This window comes from Camelus bactrianus, chromosome 15, assembly GCF_048773025.1.
Source record: "Camelus bactrianus isolate YW-2024 breed Bactrian camel chromosome 15, ASM4877302v1, whole genome shotgun sequence".
Taxonomy (NCBI): Eukaryota; Metazoa; Chordata; class Mammalia; order Artiodactyla; family Camelidae; genus Camelus; species Camelus bactrianus.
In genome coordinates, this window is record NC_133553.1 from 30,097,513 (window position 1) to 30,116,145 (window position 18,633).

The 18,633-nt window shown below is 55.5% G+C and overlaps 1 protein-coding gene and 1 long non-coding RNA gene across 9 annotated transcripts in view; one reads left to right on the top strand and one right to left on the bottom strand.

Moving 5' to 3' along the window:
• ADCY3 (adenylate cyclase 3) overlaps positions 1-18,633 on the bottom strand; it is a 75,928-nt gene that overhangs the window by 4,821 nt on the left and 52,474 nt on the right. For 3 of the 8 annotated variants that reach the window (XM_045511858.2, XM_010948568.3, XM_074341753.1), the window contains 13 exons: positions 16,026-16,156; positions 15,527-15,638; positions 15,233-15,360; positions 13,744-13,902; positions 12,717-12,894; positions 9,089-9,217; positions 7,276-7,418; positions 6,882-7,043; positions 5,589-5,676; positions 4,688-4,804; positions 2,661-2,971; positions 2,305-2,370; positions 775-856 (listed from right to left, as the gene is read on the bottom strand). In XM_045511858.2, coding sequence (XP_045367814.2) covers positions 775-856; positions 2,305-2,370; positions 2,661-2,971; positions 4,688-4,804; positions 5,589-5,676; positions 6,882-7,043; positions 7,276-7,418; positions 9,089-9,217; positions 12,717-12,894; positions 13,744-13,902; positions 15,233-15,360; positions 15,527-15,638; positions 16,026-16,156 — 1,806 coding nt within the window. The remainder of the gene's footprint in view (positions 1-774; positions 857-2,304; positions 2,371-2,660; positions 2,972-4,687; positions 4,805-5,588; positions 5,677-6,881; positions 7,044-7,275; positions 7,419-9,088; positions 9,218-12,716; positions 12,895-13,743; positions 13,903-15,232; positions 15,361-15,526; positions 15,639-16,025; positions 16,157-18,633) is intronic. The other 5 variants (XM_045511861.2, XM_045511862.2, XM_045511859.2 and 2 more) reach the window with 3 other exon arrangements.
• LOC141573470 (uncharacterized) lies at positions 380-1,338 on the top strand. Its single transcript, XR_012499267.1, has 2 exons — positions 380-692; positions 739-1,338. It is a non-coding gene; the product is annotated as an uncharacterized LOC141573470 (long non-coding RNA).

Consider the following 18,633-nt stretch of genomic DNA (forward strand, 5'->3'; position numbering starts at 1 on the left):
TCTGAGCTGGCCGTTTGATGGAAGGATGAAAAATGGGAACTTAAATGGAGAGATTCCATTATGGAAAAACCGAAGGGAAGACGGCTAAATGGCGAGGGAAGAGACCCAGAAAGATTTCACCGCGTCAGAAAGGCCAGCCTACAGCTCTGCTGAGGGTCCTAGCCTGTGTGTGGGGCCTCTTGGGACCTAATTTTGGCTACAAGTCTGCCTTGGGGCGGGGGAGTGGCTGTGGAGACCTTCTAGCCCAGGGCTGGAGGGGGCGGGGGGGGGGCGCGGGGGCGGCGCGGGGGGAGGAGGCCCCATATCCGGGACGCTCCATTTGGCCAAGAAGTGGCTGGGGAGGCTGCACTTTCCTGACGAGCCGCTGGGTGGCACCCGAGCTAACACGGACGTGTCCCTTGTAGGGGTACTTCCCCGCCCTCTTCCTCATTTTCCATTTAACCAAAAACTTCATCAGCTTCTTTCCCTTTATTTTCTGGCTCTGCGGTCAGTGTGTTAGTGACCCCCAGGGCAGGCTGAGCGGAGATCCATGAGTCCCTGGCCTCGGGAATACAGATTTTAACCAGGCTTCCTTCAGCTCCCCGCAGGAGGCGAGAAGGGAGCGATAAAGAACTGCTGCTCGGTTATTCCTGAGGAAGAAAGCAGAGCACGCAGAGGGGCGGCTTGACCAGGGTCATGTGCCAGCACCCCAGGCGCTCGGGTTAGATCCTGGGGCTGCTGCTTAGAAGGCCCTGACAGGTGCTGCTGAAGAGGAGGGGTGTGTGCGGCACTCACATGGCGGGAGAAGTAGTAGAAGCTCAGCATCATGATGAAGACCATGGCCGTCATGGAGTACTTGGAAGGCACCAGGGGCAGCCTGTGGGGCGAGAGCATTGCTCTGGGGGCCCGTGCTACCCTCCCAGAAGGGAGTTTTGTCCCCTCTAGTGTGGTGGTGTGCTTCCTGTCACCTCACCCCAGAAACTTCTCCCAGCAGCTTAAGCGCCTTCACATCAAGTCCAGACGCTCTCTGCCCAGTACAGCTTTCTGAAATCACTGGGTTTCTGTCTTAACAGCCAGCCAGCTCCTGGCCCCACCCAGCTGCACCTGGAATCCACACCAGGGCTTCAGGGCTGCTCCCCAGACGTTTAATAAACTCTGTGTCACCTGATCACAGCAGTAGCTGCAACCGTGTAGGAATCTGGAGAAGGGGGAGACTAACATCTCAGTGATGGGACTAGGGCAGTTTCACCGTGCTTTTTTTGTAGCTTTCACACATTTTTGTGTGGAGCTGTAAATTACTTCTATTGTAGTGTTCTGTTGTGTGAGTATACCACAATTTATATATCCACTTACTGCTGATGTCTTGGGTTGTTTTCATTTGGTTTTGGATGTTGTATGTGTGTGGTTATTATGAACAGTGCAATTTTGGATATTCTTGTACATATATCCCAGGACATACATATGTCTATTAATTTCTCCAAGGTATATACGTAGCAGTGGAACTGCTTTACTAAATAACCCCAAATTATTTTCTAAAATGGCTGTACTCCCATCAAGAGTGTATGAGTTACATTTCACGTGATGTTATCAGACTTCTTAATTCTGGCCAAACTGGTAGGTATGTGATGGTCTTTTGCTGTGGTCTTAATGTGAATGTCCCTGATTACCTGAAGCCTTTCATTTATTAGTGGCCATTTAGACTTCTTTTGTTAAGGTCCTATTCAAGTCTTCTACCCATCTTCTGTTAGGTAATCTTTTCTTTTCTAACTTACTTAAAAGTCTAGTTAAGTCACTGAATCATATAATTCTAAAACTTTGGAGGCAGAAAGGACTTTGAAGAATTTCTAGTCTAACACCCTCTTCAAGAGATGAAACTGAGACTCAGGAAATGGGCCTGCCTGAGGCCCCCTAGAGCGTCACCGAGGGAGGGAAAGGATCCAGGTCTTCTAGTCTGGATACAGTAGTCTTCTTTCCTCCTTATCCTTCTGCTGTTCTGGCAGCCAGTAAATCAGTGATCACTCGTTTGGCTGTTCCTTCTCTTCACCGCAACCCAACCTCAACTGCTTTACCCCACCCTCTGAACCCCGCTGCCACTGCTCTCCACGCTTCACTCTCTCTGACTCAGGACAGGCCAGCGCGGCCAGGTCAGTGCTACAGTCTGCCCCGGCCTCCTCTAGAAACACATACTAACTTCTCTAGCTTGAACATCCCACATCATGTGCCTTTGAAAGGATGAGACTGTGGGGCTTTGGCCTGTTGTGTTTCCTGTCTCTAGAAGAAAGGGGCCGCAAGCACAGACCAGGACAGGAAAGCAGTCACCCTTACCTGTCAGTGCCATTGAGCCCAGGGCTGGAGAACACCTGCATCTTCTCTAAGGCGACTGTCGGAAAGCTGTGGGGACAGATAATAGCACACTTGGGCCCCATCTGGGTACAAGAGGCTGGTGCCCAGCCAAACACTGAGGTGACCCAGATCTTCCAGTCCTCAAGAATGGAAAGGATCTCTCCCGGGATTAGAGTCACCCAGTGGCATGTCTGAGAAGCCATAAGCCCTGATTCCCATGCAAGCCTCTGATGAGCCCTAGAGATGGACAGCTGAGGGCAGGCCCATGACCTTGAAATGGGGACTGGGAGACGGGGAGGAAGGAGACCATATAGATCCCCAAACAGGCCCCATCGTACTCATGTTCCTGGAAACGTCTGTGGTCGTATTCATCGAAGATGGGGCGCCAGGCGTGGATGTTGATGACGGCCACGGCCCCGGCGATGAGCAACATGAGCGTGAGCTTCACCATATGGCTGACCTGCACCAGCATGATGGTGGCAATGAGGGACAGCACAGCCACGTAGTTGTAGTACTTGGGATTCTCCACGCAGCCGTCCTCCACCTGCACCCCCGCCGTGCTGTTGCTGGGCCCCGAGTAGTACTGGAGACAGCTGAGCTGGAGGCCAGGACCGCCGGGCGAACGCCGGGTGCAAGGGAACAGCAGACACTGGTCAGAGAAAGCTGGGCTGCAGGGTGGCTGCCCCTTCCCCCGGCTCCCTCAGAAACACGGAGAAAGAAGGGAATGTGTGCCAAGGGACAGTAAAACAGACGTTAGTGATTCCTGCTAAGAGCTTTACCATCACCTCCTCGGACGATCGTGACAATCCTCAGAGTATTGTTAGTACCGCCACCATCACACAGAAGACAGAGGCCACACTTGCCCAGAGTAGCACTATCGGCCAGTGGTAAAGCAGAGCTAGGGGTCCAGTCTTAGGTTTCAAACCCATATCACATTGCTGCTTCTGGAGTGGCCGGGGGCCAGCCAGCCAGCCTCCCCTCAGCCTCACTGTGACAGCAGCCAGTCCCCATGACCCTTCATTTCTGAAGTCTGGTGGCCGATCCCATCACTGGGTGGATGTGGTCAATGGAAAGCGCATCTATAAACTGAATCAAACTGACTTCATAACTTTCATCCATTGCCACTTGCCTGGCTTTGGGGACACTCTCAGCATGACAAGCATGAGGAAAGTTTTCACACCTCTAGTTTTTCACCCCCGACTGGTGACAGGATCCACAGATGTCCTGCCAGAATCCATGACCCTGTTAAACAGAGGTCCCCAGACCTGGGCACCAGGCTCCAGGTGTGTCCCGACACCAGGAGGTCCGGGCTTCCCTGCCCTGTGCTGTGGGCACCAGCAGCCCGTGGGCACGCTAGGTTCTGGAGCTCCTCACTCCATTCCAGCTGGACTCTGACCAGCTGGCCCACAGGCTTGTCACCTGTACTGCTGCCAGAATAAGTCCCTATACTGAGTTTTCTCCTGGGCTTCAGTTGTTAAAGATAATGAAGCAAGTAATGTAATACCATATTTGAAAAAAATCCCCGACTCTGTAGGAGGGCATGTATGGTACCATCAGCACTGGAGGGAGCGGAGCCGTGAGGGCTGACAAGAGCGCATCGGTGTCAGCGCCAAGCCCCCAGTGCCCAGTAAAGGGCTGCTGGCTTCCAACAGCGGTCCCTTCTCCTCAAGGAGGCATCTGGCTGCCCCCTCCTGGGACCCACATGAATTGAGGAGAGCAGAGAAGAGATCTCATCTGGGCTCTGTGAAGCTCTGCCCTCAGTGACCCACCTCTGGAAGGTCTGGCCTCATTCAAGGGGATGAAGGCCAGACAGGAGAGCGTCTCTGGTGGAACAGGTTTACCTCTCTTGTCCTGAAGGATGCCTAACACTAGCCACACAGTAGGGAGTGCTTAAGATACGATACGCAGAATGCTTAGGAGTATGGGGGCCCCCTGAGCAGCAAGATATGGAGGAAGAAACACAGGACTGGGATTTAGGACTGTTTCAGTTCTCAGCGCTGTTACTGGCTATGTAACCTCTCTGAGCATCATTTCTTTACAAGAAACTACAAATGATACCGACCTCCTGGGATTATTATACAGATTAAATGAGTCAATGTATGGAAAGCACCCAGCACAGGACCTGGTGTTGGGCTCCTGGACGGGGAGGGCAAGGAGCTGGAGGAGACAAGGCAGTCTCACTGGGGAGTCTCCGGCTGGGGAGAAGGCCCCCGCAATTTGGCCAGGATGATCATTTAGGGACCTATGTGCCACTCCAGAATCATGTCTAGCACTGGAGGAAGGGGCTGGCAGACGGCTGGTGCCCACCGATCTGGAAGCCTCCTCTGAAAGTGGGAGTCCCTTCAACAGGACAGCAGGGGCTCACCATGTCCACGACGTTTGCCATAACCAGAATGAAGACGGCCAGCATGGCCCAGGTATTCCTGGCCCAGCGGGTCCGGTCGATCCAAGTCGAGAAGGCCACGAGCTTCTTGGGAAAGGCCTAGAAGGGTGGAATGTCAAGGGCCTTGAGCCTGCAAACATGACTGCTAACCACTCTGGCTGCTCCCACACTTCCCAGGAAACCTAGAAAACAGCGCTTTGTGTGCGTGTCACCCAAACTGACCGTCAGAACTGAGAAGCGAGCGCGGGGAGCCCGGCTCTGCCTGTGCCAGTCCTGCCGGAGGTGCACGTGCCCTTCCTGGAGCTGACTCGCTGCTGGCCAGGAGTTGGGGCAGCACCTGCCAGCGGCAGTCCCCTCCCTGTCTCTGCGTGGCAAAGCCAGGTCAGGGGAGAATTTTTAGTGCCAGCTGTCTTTGCCCGGCTTCTCCTGAGTCAGTAGACCTAATTCTCCCAAGTTACTTGCACACCACCTGCCAGGTTAATTTTCCTAAACACTACTTTTCCTTGTCATTCTGATCAAAAGTCTGCCTAGCTCCCAGTGCTCACAGGGGCAGGTCTCAGTCCCCGTGTCGGTTTTCAGGGTCCTTCACCACTGGAGCCAGTTTACATTCCCACTGGGCCTCCGCAGCTTTTCTACACAGGTTCCTACTTTTCTAGACTCTGGCTCACTCCCCCGAGTGTGCTCCAGGGCCTAGCCCAAAGCAGATGCGGAGGTGATGATGAAGGAGTGTGTAGTAAACAACGGGACAAATGCCCGAGCCACCCCAGTGGAAGATAATCTACCACTGAGGACCTGACAGGACACACAGCTCCGTGCATGCCCACTTCTGCAGGGCTGAGGCTCACTTCGAGGGCTCCGAGCCAAAAGGAAAAGAGCTTCTTACCTGTGGAAAGATGGCAGCCATGGAGCAGACTGTCAGGATCAGGAGCAGAACCTCCCCAACCACAAAAGTCACATAGTTTGTCATGAGCCTGTAACAGAGAGAAAGCAATCAGGACAGGGACCAGAGGGAGTCGTGAGTTGGGTTAGCGGCCAGGAGAATAAAGGGAGAGGGGGCAGGCCCTGTAAGCAGGGCACAGCCTGTACCAGAAAAGTTCTGTATGATGCCAGGGCCTTGCCGCTGCTAGCTGGACAGACGAGACACACAGGGGTGGGAGGGCTGCCGACTGTGGGGTGTGCAGGGCCTGGGGACCTGTGACCCTCCCAGCTATAACTGTCCCCGGGATTCTTCCCAAAGGACAGACTCACAGAGGCCCTGGGCAGAGCCCATTAAAACCAGGGAAGGGATTCTTAGGAACGAGCATTCGGCTGTGTTGCTAGGATGCAAGGGGACAGCATGGAACAGAGCAGCTCCCTTACTGCCTAGGGCTGCTGAGAGTGACAGCGCTCACTGCTGCCTCCCTAGACCTCAGCCCCAGGCACAAAGCAGACAGCCAGAAACTCTGTGAAGTGAATGAGTGACTCTGATCCTCACAACAGTTCTGAGTGAGCTAGGGCACGTGTTTTATCTCAGACTGTCACCATCAGCATCATCTTTGGCTTTACAGCTGAGTAGACTGCTGCCCCAGGAACCCTCAGGGATGTGCCCGAGGTCATAGAACAAGCAGGCAAGAAAGCCGTGTCCAGAACCTAAGACCGTGTGATGAGTCCAAGGCTCTTGAAGTTCCCCGAACTGTGATAAGAACAGAGCTCCACACCCACTTCTCCAGGAGGGGGTCCCTGATCTGGAGTGAGCTGCTGATCGGCTGCTGGGAGAACAGGATGGGGGGAAGGAAGGGGAGCCATCTTTCCGAAGCACCCCGCCTTGCCCCGGAGGACCTGCCGTTGTGAGAGGCAAGCAGTCTGCACCAGATTCTGAACTCTGTCTTTACTAAGATGAGCCAAGAAAGGGAGCAGGATGGGCCTTGGTGACTAAGGTTGAGCGTCCCCATCCGCTGTCTCCTTGTCCCAGAACCACTCAGGCCCATCCAGCCAAGGTCTCCCTCCCTGCCAGACTCCTCTGTCCCTCAGCTTTCTCAGGCCTGGTGTGACCCTCACACCCTCACACCCTGGTGTGACGCTAGTGCTGTTCTGGGACCCAGGGGCAGAGAGAAGGAGGGGGGTCCAGATGCAGCCCCACATTCCCTGGGGTTGCTCGCCGTTTGCCCTCCCTGGCCTGTCCCTGCCCTGCCCTCACCAGGGGTCGATGAGAATCTCCACCAGGGCCGCACAGAGCAGGACGACGCAGGAGCAGCTGAAGGCAGCCCCACTCTGCTTTTCCTTCTCCACCGAGTAGCGGGTTTCCATCTCGGGGTCCATGAACCGCATGGACAGGAGGAAGGTGTTTCTCTTCTTCACTCTGCAGGGTAAACAAGCCCGTGACAAATGCCACATCGGCCTCGCCAGCCAGGAAGGGCAGTGTTTAAGACTAACTCCCCAGGGAATTGTAAACTTATAGTGGAGAAGAGCTTTCTAAGCAAAACATAAAGCCCAGAAGCCACTGGGGAGAAAAAAAAAAAACTAACTCCCCAGTCCCCGCCTTGGGGCCGGGTAAGGCACGTGCCAAGGGCTGGACATCGGGGGCCACTTACACCTGGGCGGACTCCCGCTCCAGCAGGGCCTCGTTGAGTAGCTGGTTGAGCTCGTGCTCGTCCTCAGAGGCGTCCACCACGCGGTCAGCCAGGTCCTGAAGGCGCAGCCTCCGGCGGGGGTTGGGGAATGAGGGGTTGTCGGCCTGCAAGGCAGCGGGGCAGAGTTGGGGGATGGGGGTCGGGGACAAGGAGGCGGAAAAGACGGAGTTTGGGAAAGACGGGGTGGTGCTGGGGGAAGGGGATCGAAAGGGATCACACGAGGATTAAGCCCTTGGCTCTCAAAAACCATTTCATGGGAAAAGCCTTCCCAATGCTCCCACATGGCTCTGTCCTGCTTGGGTCTGGACCCAAAGTCTCAGTCCTTCCTGATTTTCCTGGGACCCCAGGTCCCAGACCCAGGGATCCCTAACAGAAGCTGTGCAGTGACTGCCCACTAATGGCAGGGTGTGGGGGAGCAGCTGCCAGGCGCACGGGTAGAAGACCTGGAGTTTGAGATGGCTGCCAGGCCACTGTAGTCCTGTCACCTCCTGCTACGAGGATGGGGTGTCACACAGCCACACACATAGGCATCCTCGAAGACGTAAAGGGCCCCCACCCCTAAGGCTTAAGGGATCTCTTAAAGGAGCTCAGATCTGGCTTATTTTGGGAAGGAAGACCTTAGGGGGAACATGATGGAGAGAAAAATCACATCCTTGTCGCCAGTGGGGTGGCGGGGCTGGGGTACCTGCTACCATTTTTATTCGTGGTCATAAAGGAAAAGCATCAACTCCAAACACATGGATCCAGGCTGTGATTCCAGAGTCATCAGTCCTGGCCTCATCAGAGCTGTCTGTAGGCGTCCTGGAAGCCAGCATCAAGACACCCCGGGCTTAAGCTCAGGTGTGCCTCTGGTTGACAGTCTGACCCCATACAATTCATGTTCCCCCAGCCTCAGTTTTCTTCTCTGTAACGTGAAGTGGATGTTCTGTTCCAGCACCAAGAACCTCTGTCCCTGAAGCATATCTGGAGCAGTGTGTCACTGGCTAATTGTGAGGACGCAAAAAGTCACAGGATGCTAAACCTCTATCTGTGTCCTTGCTAGTGAGTAACACTGAATTTGCATTTCCACTTCCTATCAAGAAAATCACAATAGGGGAAAGTTACTGAATGTTGTGGTGCTCAAGAAAAACCCAGTTTACCTTCAGCCCTGTCTGCCCTCGTCCTCCAGCACCTGTCGCAAGGCCCCAGGGGCAGTTCTCCTGTCTCCCTCGCAGTGAGACTGGCGGTGCTGCCGACAAGCCCATAGCAGTCACTGCAAGACCGAGACTCCTGGCCCAGCATCTCCCTCTGTCAGTGAATACACTCAGGAAGCTCCTTAGTAACGGACACTCTCCCAAGATGGACCCTGACCTCAGGGGGACAGCCTGTCAATTCCTTTGGAAACCCCTCATCTGTGCACAGGACTTGTGGGATTTGGACCGAGTCAGCCCTGAGGTCTCACTTCCAAAATTGTCTTGGATCCTAAAGAAATCTTCATGGATGTCCTCATTGCCCTCAAATCTACAGGATTCTGGGACGTCAGGGGTAGACGAGGCCTCGGACGTTAGCACCTCTTTTGACTTCACCCACCCCCACCCCACGTAACTGATGAGGAGACGGGGTGGGGGGTGGGGCAGGTGGGAAGGTGGCCTGCCCACGGTTACACAGCTACAAAGGACAGAGCGTAGGCCCGTGGCCAGGTCTCCCCCTCCCAGCACAGGACTCTTCCTGCGGCACCTTTTGCCTCCCCCCTTCCCGTCCCCTCCCACATCCCAGGCCTCAGCCCTGCACGCACTGGGGCATCCTGCTCCTCAGGCTCCTCCGACGTGGAGCCGCTAGTGTGGATGCTCCCGTCGGGCTCCTTGGTCCCGATGAGGGCAGGGGAGCTGGGCTTTGAGGATGGCGGCGCTCCATTCGGCAAGGCCTGCAGCAGACGGAAGTGACCATCAGGGACAATGCCAGCTGCCCACCCCGGCGAGGGGCTCAGCTCCTGTCAGTCTGGAATCTTCTCACTAGAGTTTAGAAGCCTCATAGACTTAGAAATCTCACTATTCAGTACCTCCTCTAGAACATTACTTTTAAAATACTATAATTTTCTAGTATCAATTTCTACTATTAAGATTTTTCTAAGCAGAGAAAGATCCTATTGTTCCAATTCCCATTTCTGCAACAGTAACTCAGTGACACAGTGATTCAGAGATCTTTCTTGGTGTAGAGCCTTGTCAAATACCTTCCAAAAGTCTGAGTAAATTCCACAAGCCAGCTTCCCCAATCATTAGTATTTTTTCCTTGACAGAGTAAATTAAATACCATACACAGGGAAACAGCTCATTTTCATTCATTTACCAAGTATTTACTGAGTATCTACTATGTGACAGAGTTATTCTAACTCCTGGGGACACAGACAAAATGTCCTAACCTTGGAGCTCACATTCTTGTTGTGGAGGTCAGGGGAGGTGTCCCCGTGAAGATGTCATTTTGATAAAGACCTGAAGGGGCAAATCATGCAGCTCTTGGGGCTGGGATCCAGGAAGTGGGACCTTGGAGCATCTGAGCAATAGCCCGGGGCCGGGACGCTGATGGCCTGACTGGATGCTCTGGCTTTTCCTCTGAGTGAGACCAGTGGAGGGTGTTTGGCTGCTGTGTGGAGACAGAGGGCAGCAGGGCTGGGGCAGGAGCAGGAATACTGGTCGGGAGATGACAGTGGCTTGGACGGGGACAGGGGCTACGAGGGGATGAGAAGAGGTGGGTTAGAGCCTATCTTGCAGGAAGGGGCTCACAGATTGTAGAGAGGGGTCAAGGATGTCTTCAAAGTTTTTGGTCTGAGCAGTTAAAAGAATGGAGCTGGCACTGAGTCAGGTAGAGTTGGGGAAGAGCAGGTTTCAGAGCAGAGAGAGGATAGTGGGCTCGGCTCTGGACCATCACCTTTGGCCACCTGTGGTGCGCACACATGGAGACTTATGTGCCTGCAAGGTCAGTGCAGGGATGCGGGTTGGGCTGAGATCTCAACTGGAGAGTTGTTGGAGATGGCATTTAAAACAACTGGATGAGGTTGATATCAAGGTTAGCATAGATGGGAGATGTCTTTTTCACACTTTGGAGAGGATTCATTGTGATAATTCTCCTCATACCCTCCTCCTCATCACTCTGTTAACTAACTAACCCAAGTAGTAACTAAACCTGAGAGAGGTTTCTGCAGATACAGTTGGATCTGCTCCTGTGATGCCCACAGAAGCCACTCTTATCACTTCCCTTCCTCCTCCCCATTATCGCTCATACACCGCTCCCTCGTTATCTCCTCTGCATTGTCTGTGCTTTATTGCTTCCGACTCCCTGACTGTGGAGCAAGTCTGGTGATCCGCTCACATCGCCTCCTCTGAGCACATCTCGAGCTGGAGACTTCCTAAACAACTGCTGAGCCGATCACGTGGCCTTACGGTAACCATGCTAAGTTGTTCACTTAACGCACACTGAGGGCTGACAGCTGCTGCAGCGCCTTGCAGGGAAGACAACGGGTATAAGCTACAGCAGCTTCCCTTCTAAGTTCCCCGAGACACGTGCACCACAGCGCTGGCACGGAGTGGGTGCCTGAGATGGACTTGATGAACGTCACATGACAAAGGGTTCATTTCTCTCATAAGCAAAGAGCTTCTACAAATCAGAGATGGAAAAAGCCCTCCGAGGTTAGATATGAATATGCAGTTCACAGAAGAAAGTCACCAGGCTGACAACCATGTTTAAAGTGTCCAGTCTTACTGATAACTAAAGAAATGTCATTAAAATAATGAGATACCACGGGTTCATCTTTCAAATGAACTAAAAGTGAGTTAAAGAGCCAGCAAGAGCAGGGGGAGGGTGGCCGGAGGTGAGTGGTGGGGACACGGGCTTAACTTTCCAGGTGCAGAACTCTCCACCCAGCTTTTCCACCTCAAGAAATGTGTTTTTCAAGAAGGGCACTAAGAAAGTTATAAGTCAACTTACAAGACACTGAAAACCTGGATTGCCTCAAAATGTCAGCAAAAGTAGTTTTAAGGAGAACACTGCCCATGTTTCCATGAGAAACAGACCAGCTCGTTTGTCTGGTGGAGGATTTAAGACAAAGTCTAACTCCATCCAGTTCCCTCAACAGCTGCCGTCTGTGCTCCCTCCTGTGGGCCCCAGGCCACACGGCCCAACAGCCCACGGCCCAGGCCCCATTCCAACTCACCCCAAGCTCCCAGCACCAGTGGGATTTAAATTATTTGGGGGTGAGCCCGGTTGTATCTACCTTTATGTCCCTCCTGGTGCCAGGTTTGTGTGACCTCCTGCACATGGGAGGGACCCACAGGCACCTGGGTGGCAATGCGGCTGGAGGGTCAGGGACTCAGGCTTTGGTTTCAGACCCCGGCTCTGCCACCCATTGGCTCTGCAACTTGTGCAGCCCTCTGGGCCTCAGTTTCCTCCTCTGCAAAGCAGGTGTAATGACAGCCCTTCTCACAGGTTGTCTTAAGGATTAAGTAAAATAATAGATGCACAGAAACAGCCAATAAATTGGTTACGCTTAGATCTGCTGAATGAATGAACCTTCTGTCAATTTGCTGGACTGATTTGCTGCTCATTGTATACATTTGCAGGAGAAGAAAAGGTGCCCAGTTTTCTTTTAAAACTTTATCAGGAGTCGCCTCTTTAGCCACAGCTTCTGATGCTACACCAGAGTGGGCTTTGCTGTAGTCAGAACGAGGCAAAGCCTCAGCCGTGGGCCAGTCCCAAATGACATGCCATCCCAGAGAGCATCAAACCCCACAGCTGTTCAGTTCTCATGACTGCAGGGTTAGGTGAAAGATTACAAGGAAAGAAGTATTTTCCAGATTCAGCAGAGGATAATAGAGGGGTCAATTTCTGTAGCAGCCACTGATGGCTTCTAAGCAGATGGACTGTCAGGAGGTGTGTGGTCAGTGGGGAAGCTGCTAAGGGCATGAGGGAGGCCCTGCACCCAGTGCCAAGCAGAGGGCAGGACTACAGGGGGCTTCCCTTCCTGTCCTCTTCCTTCTTATTTCCTGATCCTGCTGCTTCCAGCCATTCTCCCCAGCATCCACGTCACTTCTGTGGCTTCAACTGCCTCCCATCCCTGGGCAGGTGGCCCTCATCCCAACCCAGCCGCCCTCCTGAGTGCCACTTACACATTTCCAGTGGTCTCCCCTCCAGACAGTGCCTTGGGATACAGCATAATCACCTTGATTCCAGTGTTCTCCTAGAAACCAACTGTTGCTCTGAAAGGAGGCTCCCACTAGCCTCCTGCTCAACGGGACTCAGAATTGCTTTTTTGCCAACCTGCACCTCCTCTCGCCTACTCTGCCACCTCTAAGTCCCACCAACTCTTCAACGATCTCACCTTTAACCCCTTCCCTTCCCTCCCCCCAGCCCAGGGGTGGATGGGGACTCACTGAGCCATTGAGGCCATTTTGGGCGGCCGTCTTCTTCACCTCTGGCTTGGACGCAATGATAAGGTAGGTTTCAATGCCTTTCTCGTCCAGGTAATCGCAGCGGCTGCCCCCATCGCCTGGCTCCACATCGAACTCTCCTTTCAGGCAGTCCAAGGTGCTCTGGGAGATGTGCACGCGCCTGGATTATGGCGAGAGAGGCCCTGAGCACAGGCAGGAGGGCAGCCCCGCCCCACCCTGCAGACAGTCAGGGGACAGTGGCTGGACCAGGCAGCTGCTTGGGCCTGTATCTCCAGGGCACGTGGAACGTGCTGTTCCTAAGAGCAGTGGCAGGGAAGTCTTGACCCTCACTGGCTGTGTGGGCAGCATGGTACCTGCCTTTCTCTGAGCCTCAGTGTTTAATCAGTAAGACAGTTTGTCCTCACAGGCTTCCGAGGGTATCAAATGAGATAAGAAATTAGAAGTCTGCTCTGAACACTAAGATCCATGAAGTCTGATTATCACCCACTTCATGTGATTATCAGTTGCAACACCTGTGTCAGGGGGTAAGAAACTCTTTCTGGGGAGTCACCACTAGGGAGGGAATTTTGGCTGTATTCGAGGGAAGCTCCCTGGCCCAGGAGGGGAAGGTTTCACTGCATCCTTGGTCCACCCTGAGGTGGCAGCAATTTGAAGCAGCAAATGTAACTGCAAAAGAGGAAAGCAGTCAGCCCCGCCTGATTTGCACAGTCTGTCAAAGAGCTCAGGTGAGATGCGCAGGTGCATCAGAACCATGGATAGCTACCTCAGAGCCTGTTGCTGATAACGACGCCCTCCAGGGACATGTGCACCCTGGAGGAGCTATAGCCATGTGTGACCACAGAGCCCGGCGGCCCCACGATGGGTAAAGGGGGCAAGATGACCGACTCCTGCAGAGCTCCAGGCAGGAGAGGCCCAGGAGGCCGACACCCAAGAAGGAAGGCTGCTCCTGGATGGAACAGTCCCCTCCCTCGGCCCCCACACCTGCCCCGGGGATGGAACACGCACTCACCCTGGGATGCCGCCGGCTTCCATCTTGTTGGCCACGGTGACGTCGGTGGACCACACGTCGTACTGCCAGCGCTTCTGGCCCAGGACGCCCCCCAGCACGGTGCCTGTGTGCACCCCCACACGCATGTCCACCCCGGTCTTCGTCTTCTCCCGCACATACCTTCCAGGTCCACACAGAAGGGAGGAGGGGTCAGGCTGCCCATGGCACGGTGGACAGCCCCCCTCTCCCCCAGCAGGAGGAATTCTGCACAGGCCTCCTCCTCTCCAGGCCAAGGGCCTACTGGCTGCCCTACCGCTTTCTGCCTGCGTCTGAGCTGAGCCACCTGCAGCCGAGGTTACAGCAGGCTACAGCCTGAGCCCAGAGTCAGCCATCACAGGCCAGTGTGATCTGGGGTCGGGGTGGGGGGCATGAACAGCAGTGGGACCCTCTGCCCCTGAGCAACCTCCAACTGCTCTCTTCTAATCATCCATGTACTCATCCGAGCAGCTGACGCTTCTCTGAGCACCTACTATGTGCCAGGCCCTGTGTGACGCACTATGTGCACAGTGGGAACAGTTCCTCGCTTGGGAAATCCAGAAGGAGACAAACAGGAATTTCAGAACCGTGCCTGATGGTGACAGGAGTGGAGGTAAAAGGCTCTGCCCTGAACTAAGGCCCCTGGGGAAAGGCAGCACCTGCTTCTTTCCAGCCAATCCTGGAGGGGGCTTTAACCTAGAAGATGGTAAAAATGCAAAACCACCCGCTCCGAGACGGCAGCGAAGCAACACACCCAATTCCTGGACTCCATCCTGTGGGAGAAGCCTCAGCAAGGAGCTGCAGGGTCTGATGCCACCCAGGGCCTACCAGAGGCCGTGAGTTGATGGGAGGGAGCACCAGGCTCAGGGGCAGTGACAGCATTGGAGAGGAGCCAGGTGACTCCACCATCCTACCAGCAGTGCAGGCAGGAGCCCTGGCCAGGAGCTCAGAGGCCAGGGTTCCAGTCCCATCTGTGCTGCCCCATATATCTTGTGACCTCAGCAGTCACTTCACTGCTGTACTTGGACTTTCTGATCCAAGAGATGGACATGGACATCCTTAACCCTATCTGTCCTGGGGGGTGGGGGTGGGTCATGATGAGAAAACACTGAGAGAGGAGATGGGGAACACTTGGGGAGACAATTAAGCAAATGTAAGGTGGCAGAATTTTATGATGTCTGCAACTTCCAGCAGAAAAAAAGTGGACTAAGGATAGAAAAGCACCCCTCAGAGAAGCCTTGCAGTTTCCCTCAGCTGTGAGGAAGGCAAGCTCTGCCCAGCTTCCCTGAGCCTGGGACCGAGGGACCTACCGACCTTGCAACACCCACATTACACCCTGAGAGCACTCCTCAGGGGCCTGGGGTGTGCCGGGCCCACCAACACAGACCAACGTGGAAGGCCTGACTCCCACACAGGTCCAGGGCTGGGACGTATGCTCTGGGAGGCCCCCCTTCACCAGAGGCACCCCACTTACGAGATGGCCTCCACCATGGCAAGCCCCATGAGGATGGAGCAGACGGCGTGATCCTCCCGGTAGTCAGGCAGGCCGCAGATGCAGTAGTAACAGTCACCCAGGATCTTAATCCGGAGCTGGTGGTATTTCTGGAAGGGCAGGGTGTGGACCACGGTGTAAGTCCCTCCTCAGAGCCGAAGAGAAAGCAGAGGGAGGACAGGTGGGAGGATGTGGTGGGAGCCAGGGGCGGGGGGAAGGCCCAGGCCACAAGGGTGGCGCCCCCACCTGGCAAGCCAGGTGGATCGGGGTACTTACGGCCGCCAGCTTGTCAAAGCGGGCAAAGAGCTCGTTGAGCAGCTTCACGAGCTCCTGGGCACTGCAGGCCGAAGACAGCTGGGTGAAGCCCACGATGTCAGCAAAGAGGATGCTGTGAGAGGATAGAGGCCACAGGCTGAGGCCGAGGGTGGCAAGCTGGGCTCCACGCCAGGCCCACTGCCAGCTCCTGCTCCAGCGCCCAGGCAACCAGGCCCTCGCTCGAGCCCCAGGGCAGTGGGACCCTGGCACTGCCAGGGCGCGTTCAGGGCTCTGACTTTTGGTCATCCTGTGGGTGGTGTCTACACAATGACGGGGCTGGACCACGTGGCCTGTCAGCCCCAACGTTCCTCAGCAAGGCGGCTCCCACAGGGGCTGAGGCTCACACCATGGTGTGGCCATGCTTCTAGTCCCTGGGAAGGCTCTTGAGCCCCACAGGGCTCAGCCAACCCTCCAAAAACCCCCGTCCTGTGCTCAGAGCCCACGCCCACGGCCAGTGCACCTGACATTCTCGTGGCGGTACATGTACATGGTGTTGAACTGTTGCTGGTCCTTTTGGCTCTCGTCCTTCTTCATGTCCTTCAGCATCTCATCAGCCACGTGCTTGGGCAGGATGGAAAGCATAAGGTTCTCCTGTGGGGGAGGAAGGGGTTAGTAGGGAGGGCAGAGGCAGGCACAGACACTCGGGGAAGAAATGCCCTGACCCTGGTGACAGATGTCAACTGGGAACCAGGTGACCTTCCACGGAGGCCCTGCAGCACAGACCCACCCCGGGAAGCAGAGGTGCTAGAGTGGGAGATCACAGGAGGGAGAAATCCAGGCAGAGGCGCCTTGTCAGGAAGCACTGGCCCCGTGCCCTGCGGAGGAAAGGCAGGTGATGGCGGTGCCCGGGGAAGGGTGGTGGAGAGATGTCTGAGGGGAACCTCGAGGGCAGGTCTGTAGGATGGAAACTGTAAGCGAGCAAGAGAACTGTGGCTAATGGCACAGAGGTGACTAAACTGAGGCCCATGGGACAAGGCAACAGGAAATGAGCTCAGCCTGGGAAAAGTGGGAGGGGGGCAGGAGGAGGCAGAGAGAGCTGGGGGGACAAGACATGTGGCTGGAGGGCGCGGCCTTTGACCCCGAGGTGCAGAGGTGTAGCAGTTCCGGGTGACCAGGCCAGTGCCGCAGGGTCAGCCGCTGAAAGGGGAGAAGTGGGGCGGGGAGGGGAGGTTCACAGTCCAGGAGTGCTGTGTCCAGTCACCTGAGGCACAGGAGTTATCTGGGTCCAGGACGGGTGGCCAGAAAGCCAAGGGCTACTGCCTATGTCCTCAGCACCTGGGGCTTGACTAGGGGTCATGGGACCACAGTGAAACTGAGGCTGCAGGTTCCAGGCCTCAGCAGTGACACGGAGAACACCCACCGTGGGCCTGGACTGGGGGTGGGGGGTGGGGCTGGAGGAGGTGGAGGAGGGTGGAGGGGGGTGGGCCCTGCCCATTCCCGCTCTCTGCTATTGTCCCTCGGCCCTGAGACCAGAGAACCCAGCTCTCCCTGCCTTTTAGACACACCCGCTCTGGGGCAGGAGCCCTGAGGTATGAGGTTGACTCCTCTCCTCTGGATGGGGGGCAGCCACCAGGCCCCCCAAGAGTCTGGTGTTGTATCCAGGCCTCTGCCCCCTGTAGGCCAGAGGGCTGGGGCCTCACCTCCCCTGGGGAACAGCTCAGCTGTAGGGCAGCCCCTCCCTTCTCTGCCCAGGAAGGTCTGCTGGCCAGGAGCCCCTGGCTTGCTTGCCATTTGCATAGGGAGGTCCTTGTGTCCTCTGTTTTCATGGAGAAAGTCAATTCCTGCAGTGAACACCACTCTAAGAGTTAAGTCCCCCTCTGCCCAGTGTGCCCAGCACTGGCTCTTGCCTGAAGCACATACCGCGGTTACTCCCATTACCCTCCCATTTGCGCAGCAACGTCTCTCCCACTGTGAAGAACCTCTCAAATGGCAGCAGTACAGCTTAGGAATGAGAAGGCAAAATAACCCCAGTGCACCCTGCCTGGCTCCACCTGAGCCCAGGAAGTAGCAACTGGGTCTCCTGGGGCCCAGGAGCCAGGGCAGAGCAGGTGCTGAAGACCCCGGGGCCCGGTGCTTGGTACCCCCAGCCCAGCCACGTGCAGGGAGGGGAGGCCCTATGCCATGGGTCTGAGGACTTCTCCCCAGACCTAAGCCAGCCACTATGGAGAGAGCTCTCAGCCTGGGAAGAAGATGAGTCTCTGGGAGGATTTTCAAGAAAAGTCAGAGACACGCAGCCCTGCCAGCTCTGGAGCTGCTGGGGTCCTGAGGGGGAGAAGGTGTGAGGTGGGGTGGGGTGGGAGCAGTGAGGGCCAGGACAGGAACCCCGGGGGTCCTGGCCCATCCCAGGTGCGGCCCTGCCCGTGCCAGGCTGGCAGGGACAGGGGGTCCAACTACCTGGCTCAGACCCCAGCCCTGCCACTTACTCCCTGTGTGGGAGTAAGGCCATTACGACACCTTCCCCTGCCTTGGTGTCCTCGCCCGTAAAACAGGAGGGCTGAGTGACTCGTTTCCATAATACACTTGGAACAGTGTCTGTACACAGCAAGTGCTCAATAGACTTCAGCTGTTCTTGCATCACTTGAAGTGTTGCTGAGGGCACTGAGCCAGAAGTGTCTCAGAAAGACAAGGTCTAAACTTCCCCCAGGCTTTAAAACTGGCCACAGGTTCGCAGATGAAGAGTTCCAGTGGGAGGTCAGGGTCGCAGAAAAGCTTCTGGGCCCTCAGCCAGGTCCTATGAGTTCTGTCCGGCTCCAGTGGGGTGATGAGGGGACACAGAGAGGGATCCTGCCTTCCACGTGAATCTCAGCCTCTGTCCGCCCACAACATGTGCATGTGGGGTGCACACAAATGTAAGGAAGAGGCCCATGTGTGAAGAGCAGGCTGGGGTCCCCAGCAAGTGAGCAGAGAGGGGCCGCGCCTGGCAGCCACAGCCCTTGGTCAGGCCTTCCCCACCCCCTTGGGCCCTCCCTCAGAACCCTGTCCTCCCAGAAAAGCCTCTCTGGCTCCCCGGGAACCTTGGGAAGGTCAGACTACAGTCCAGTCCTGTGAGGTGCCCTGTGCCCCAATTT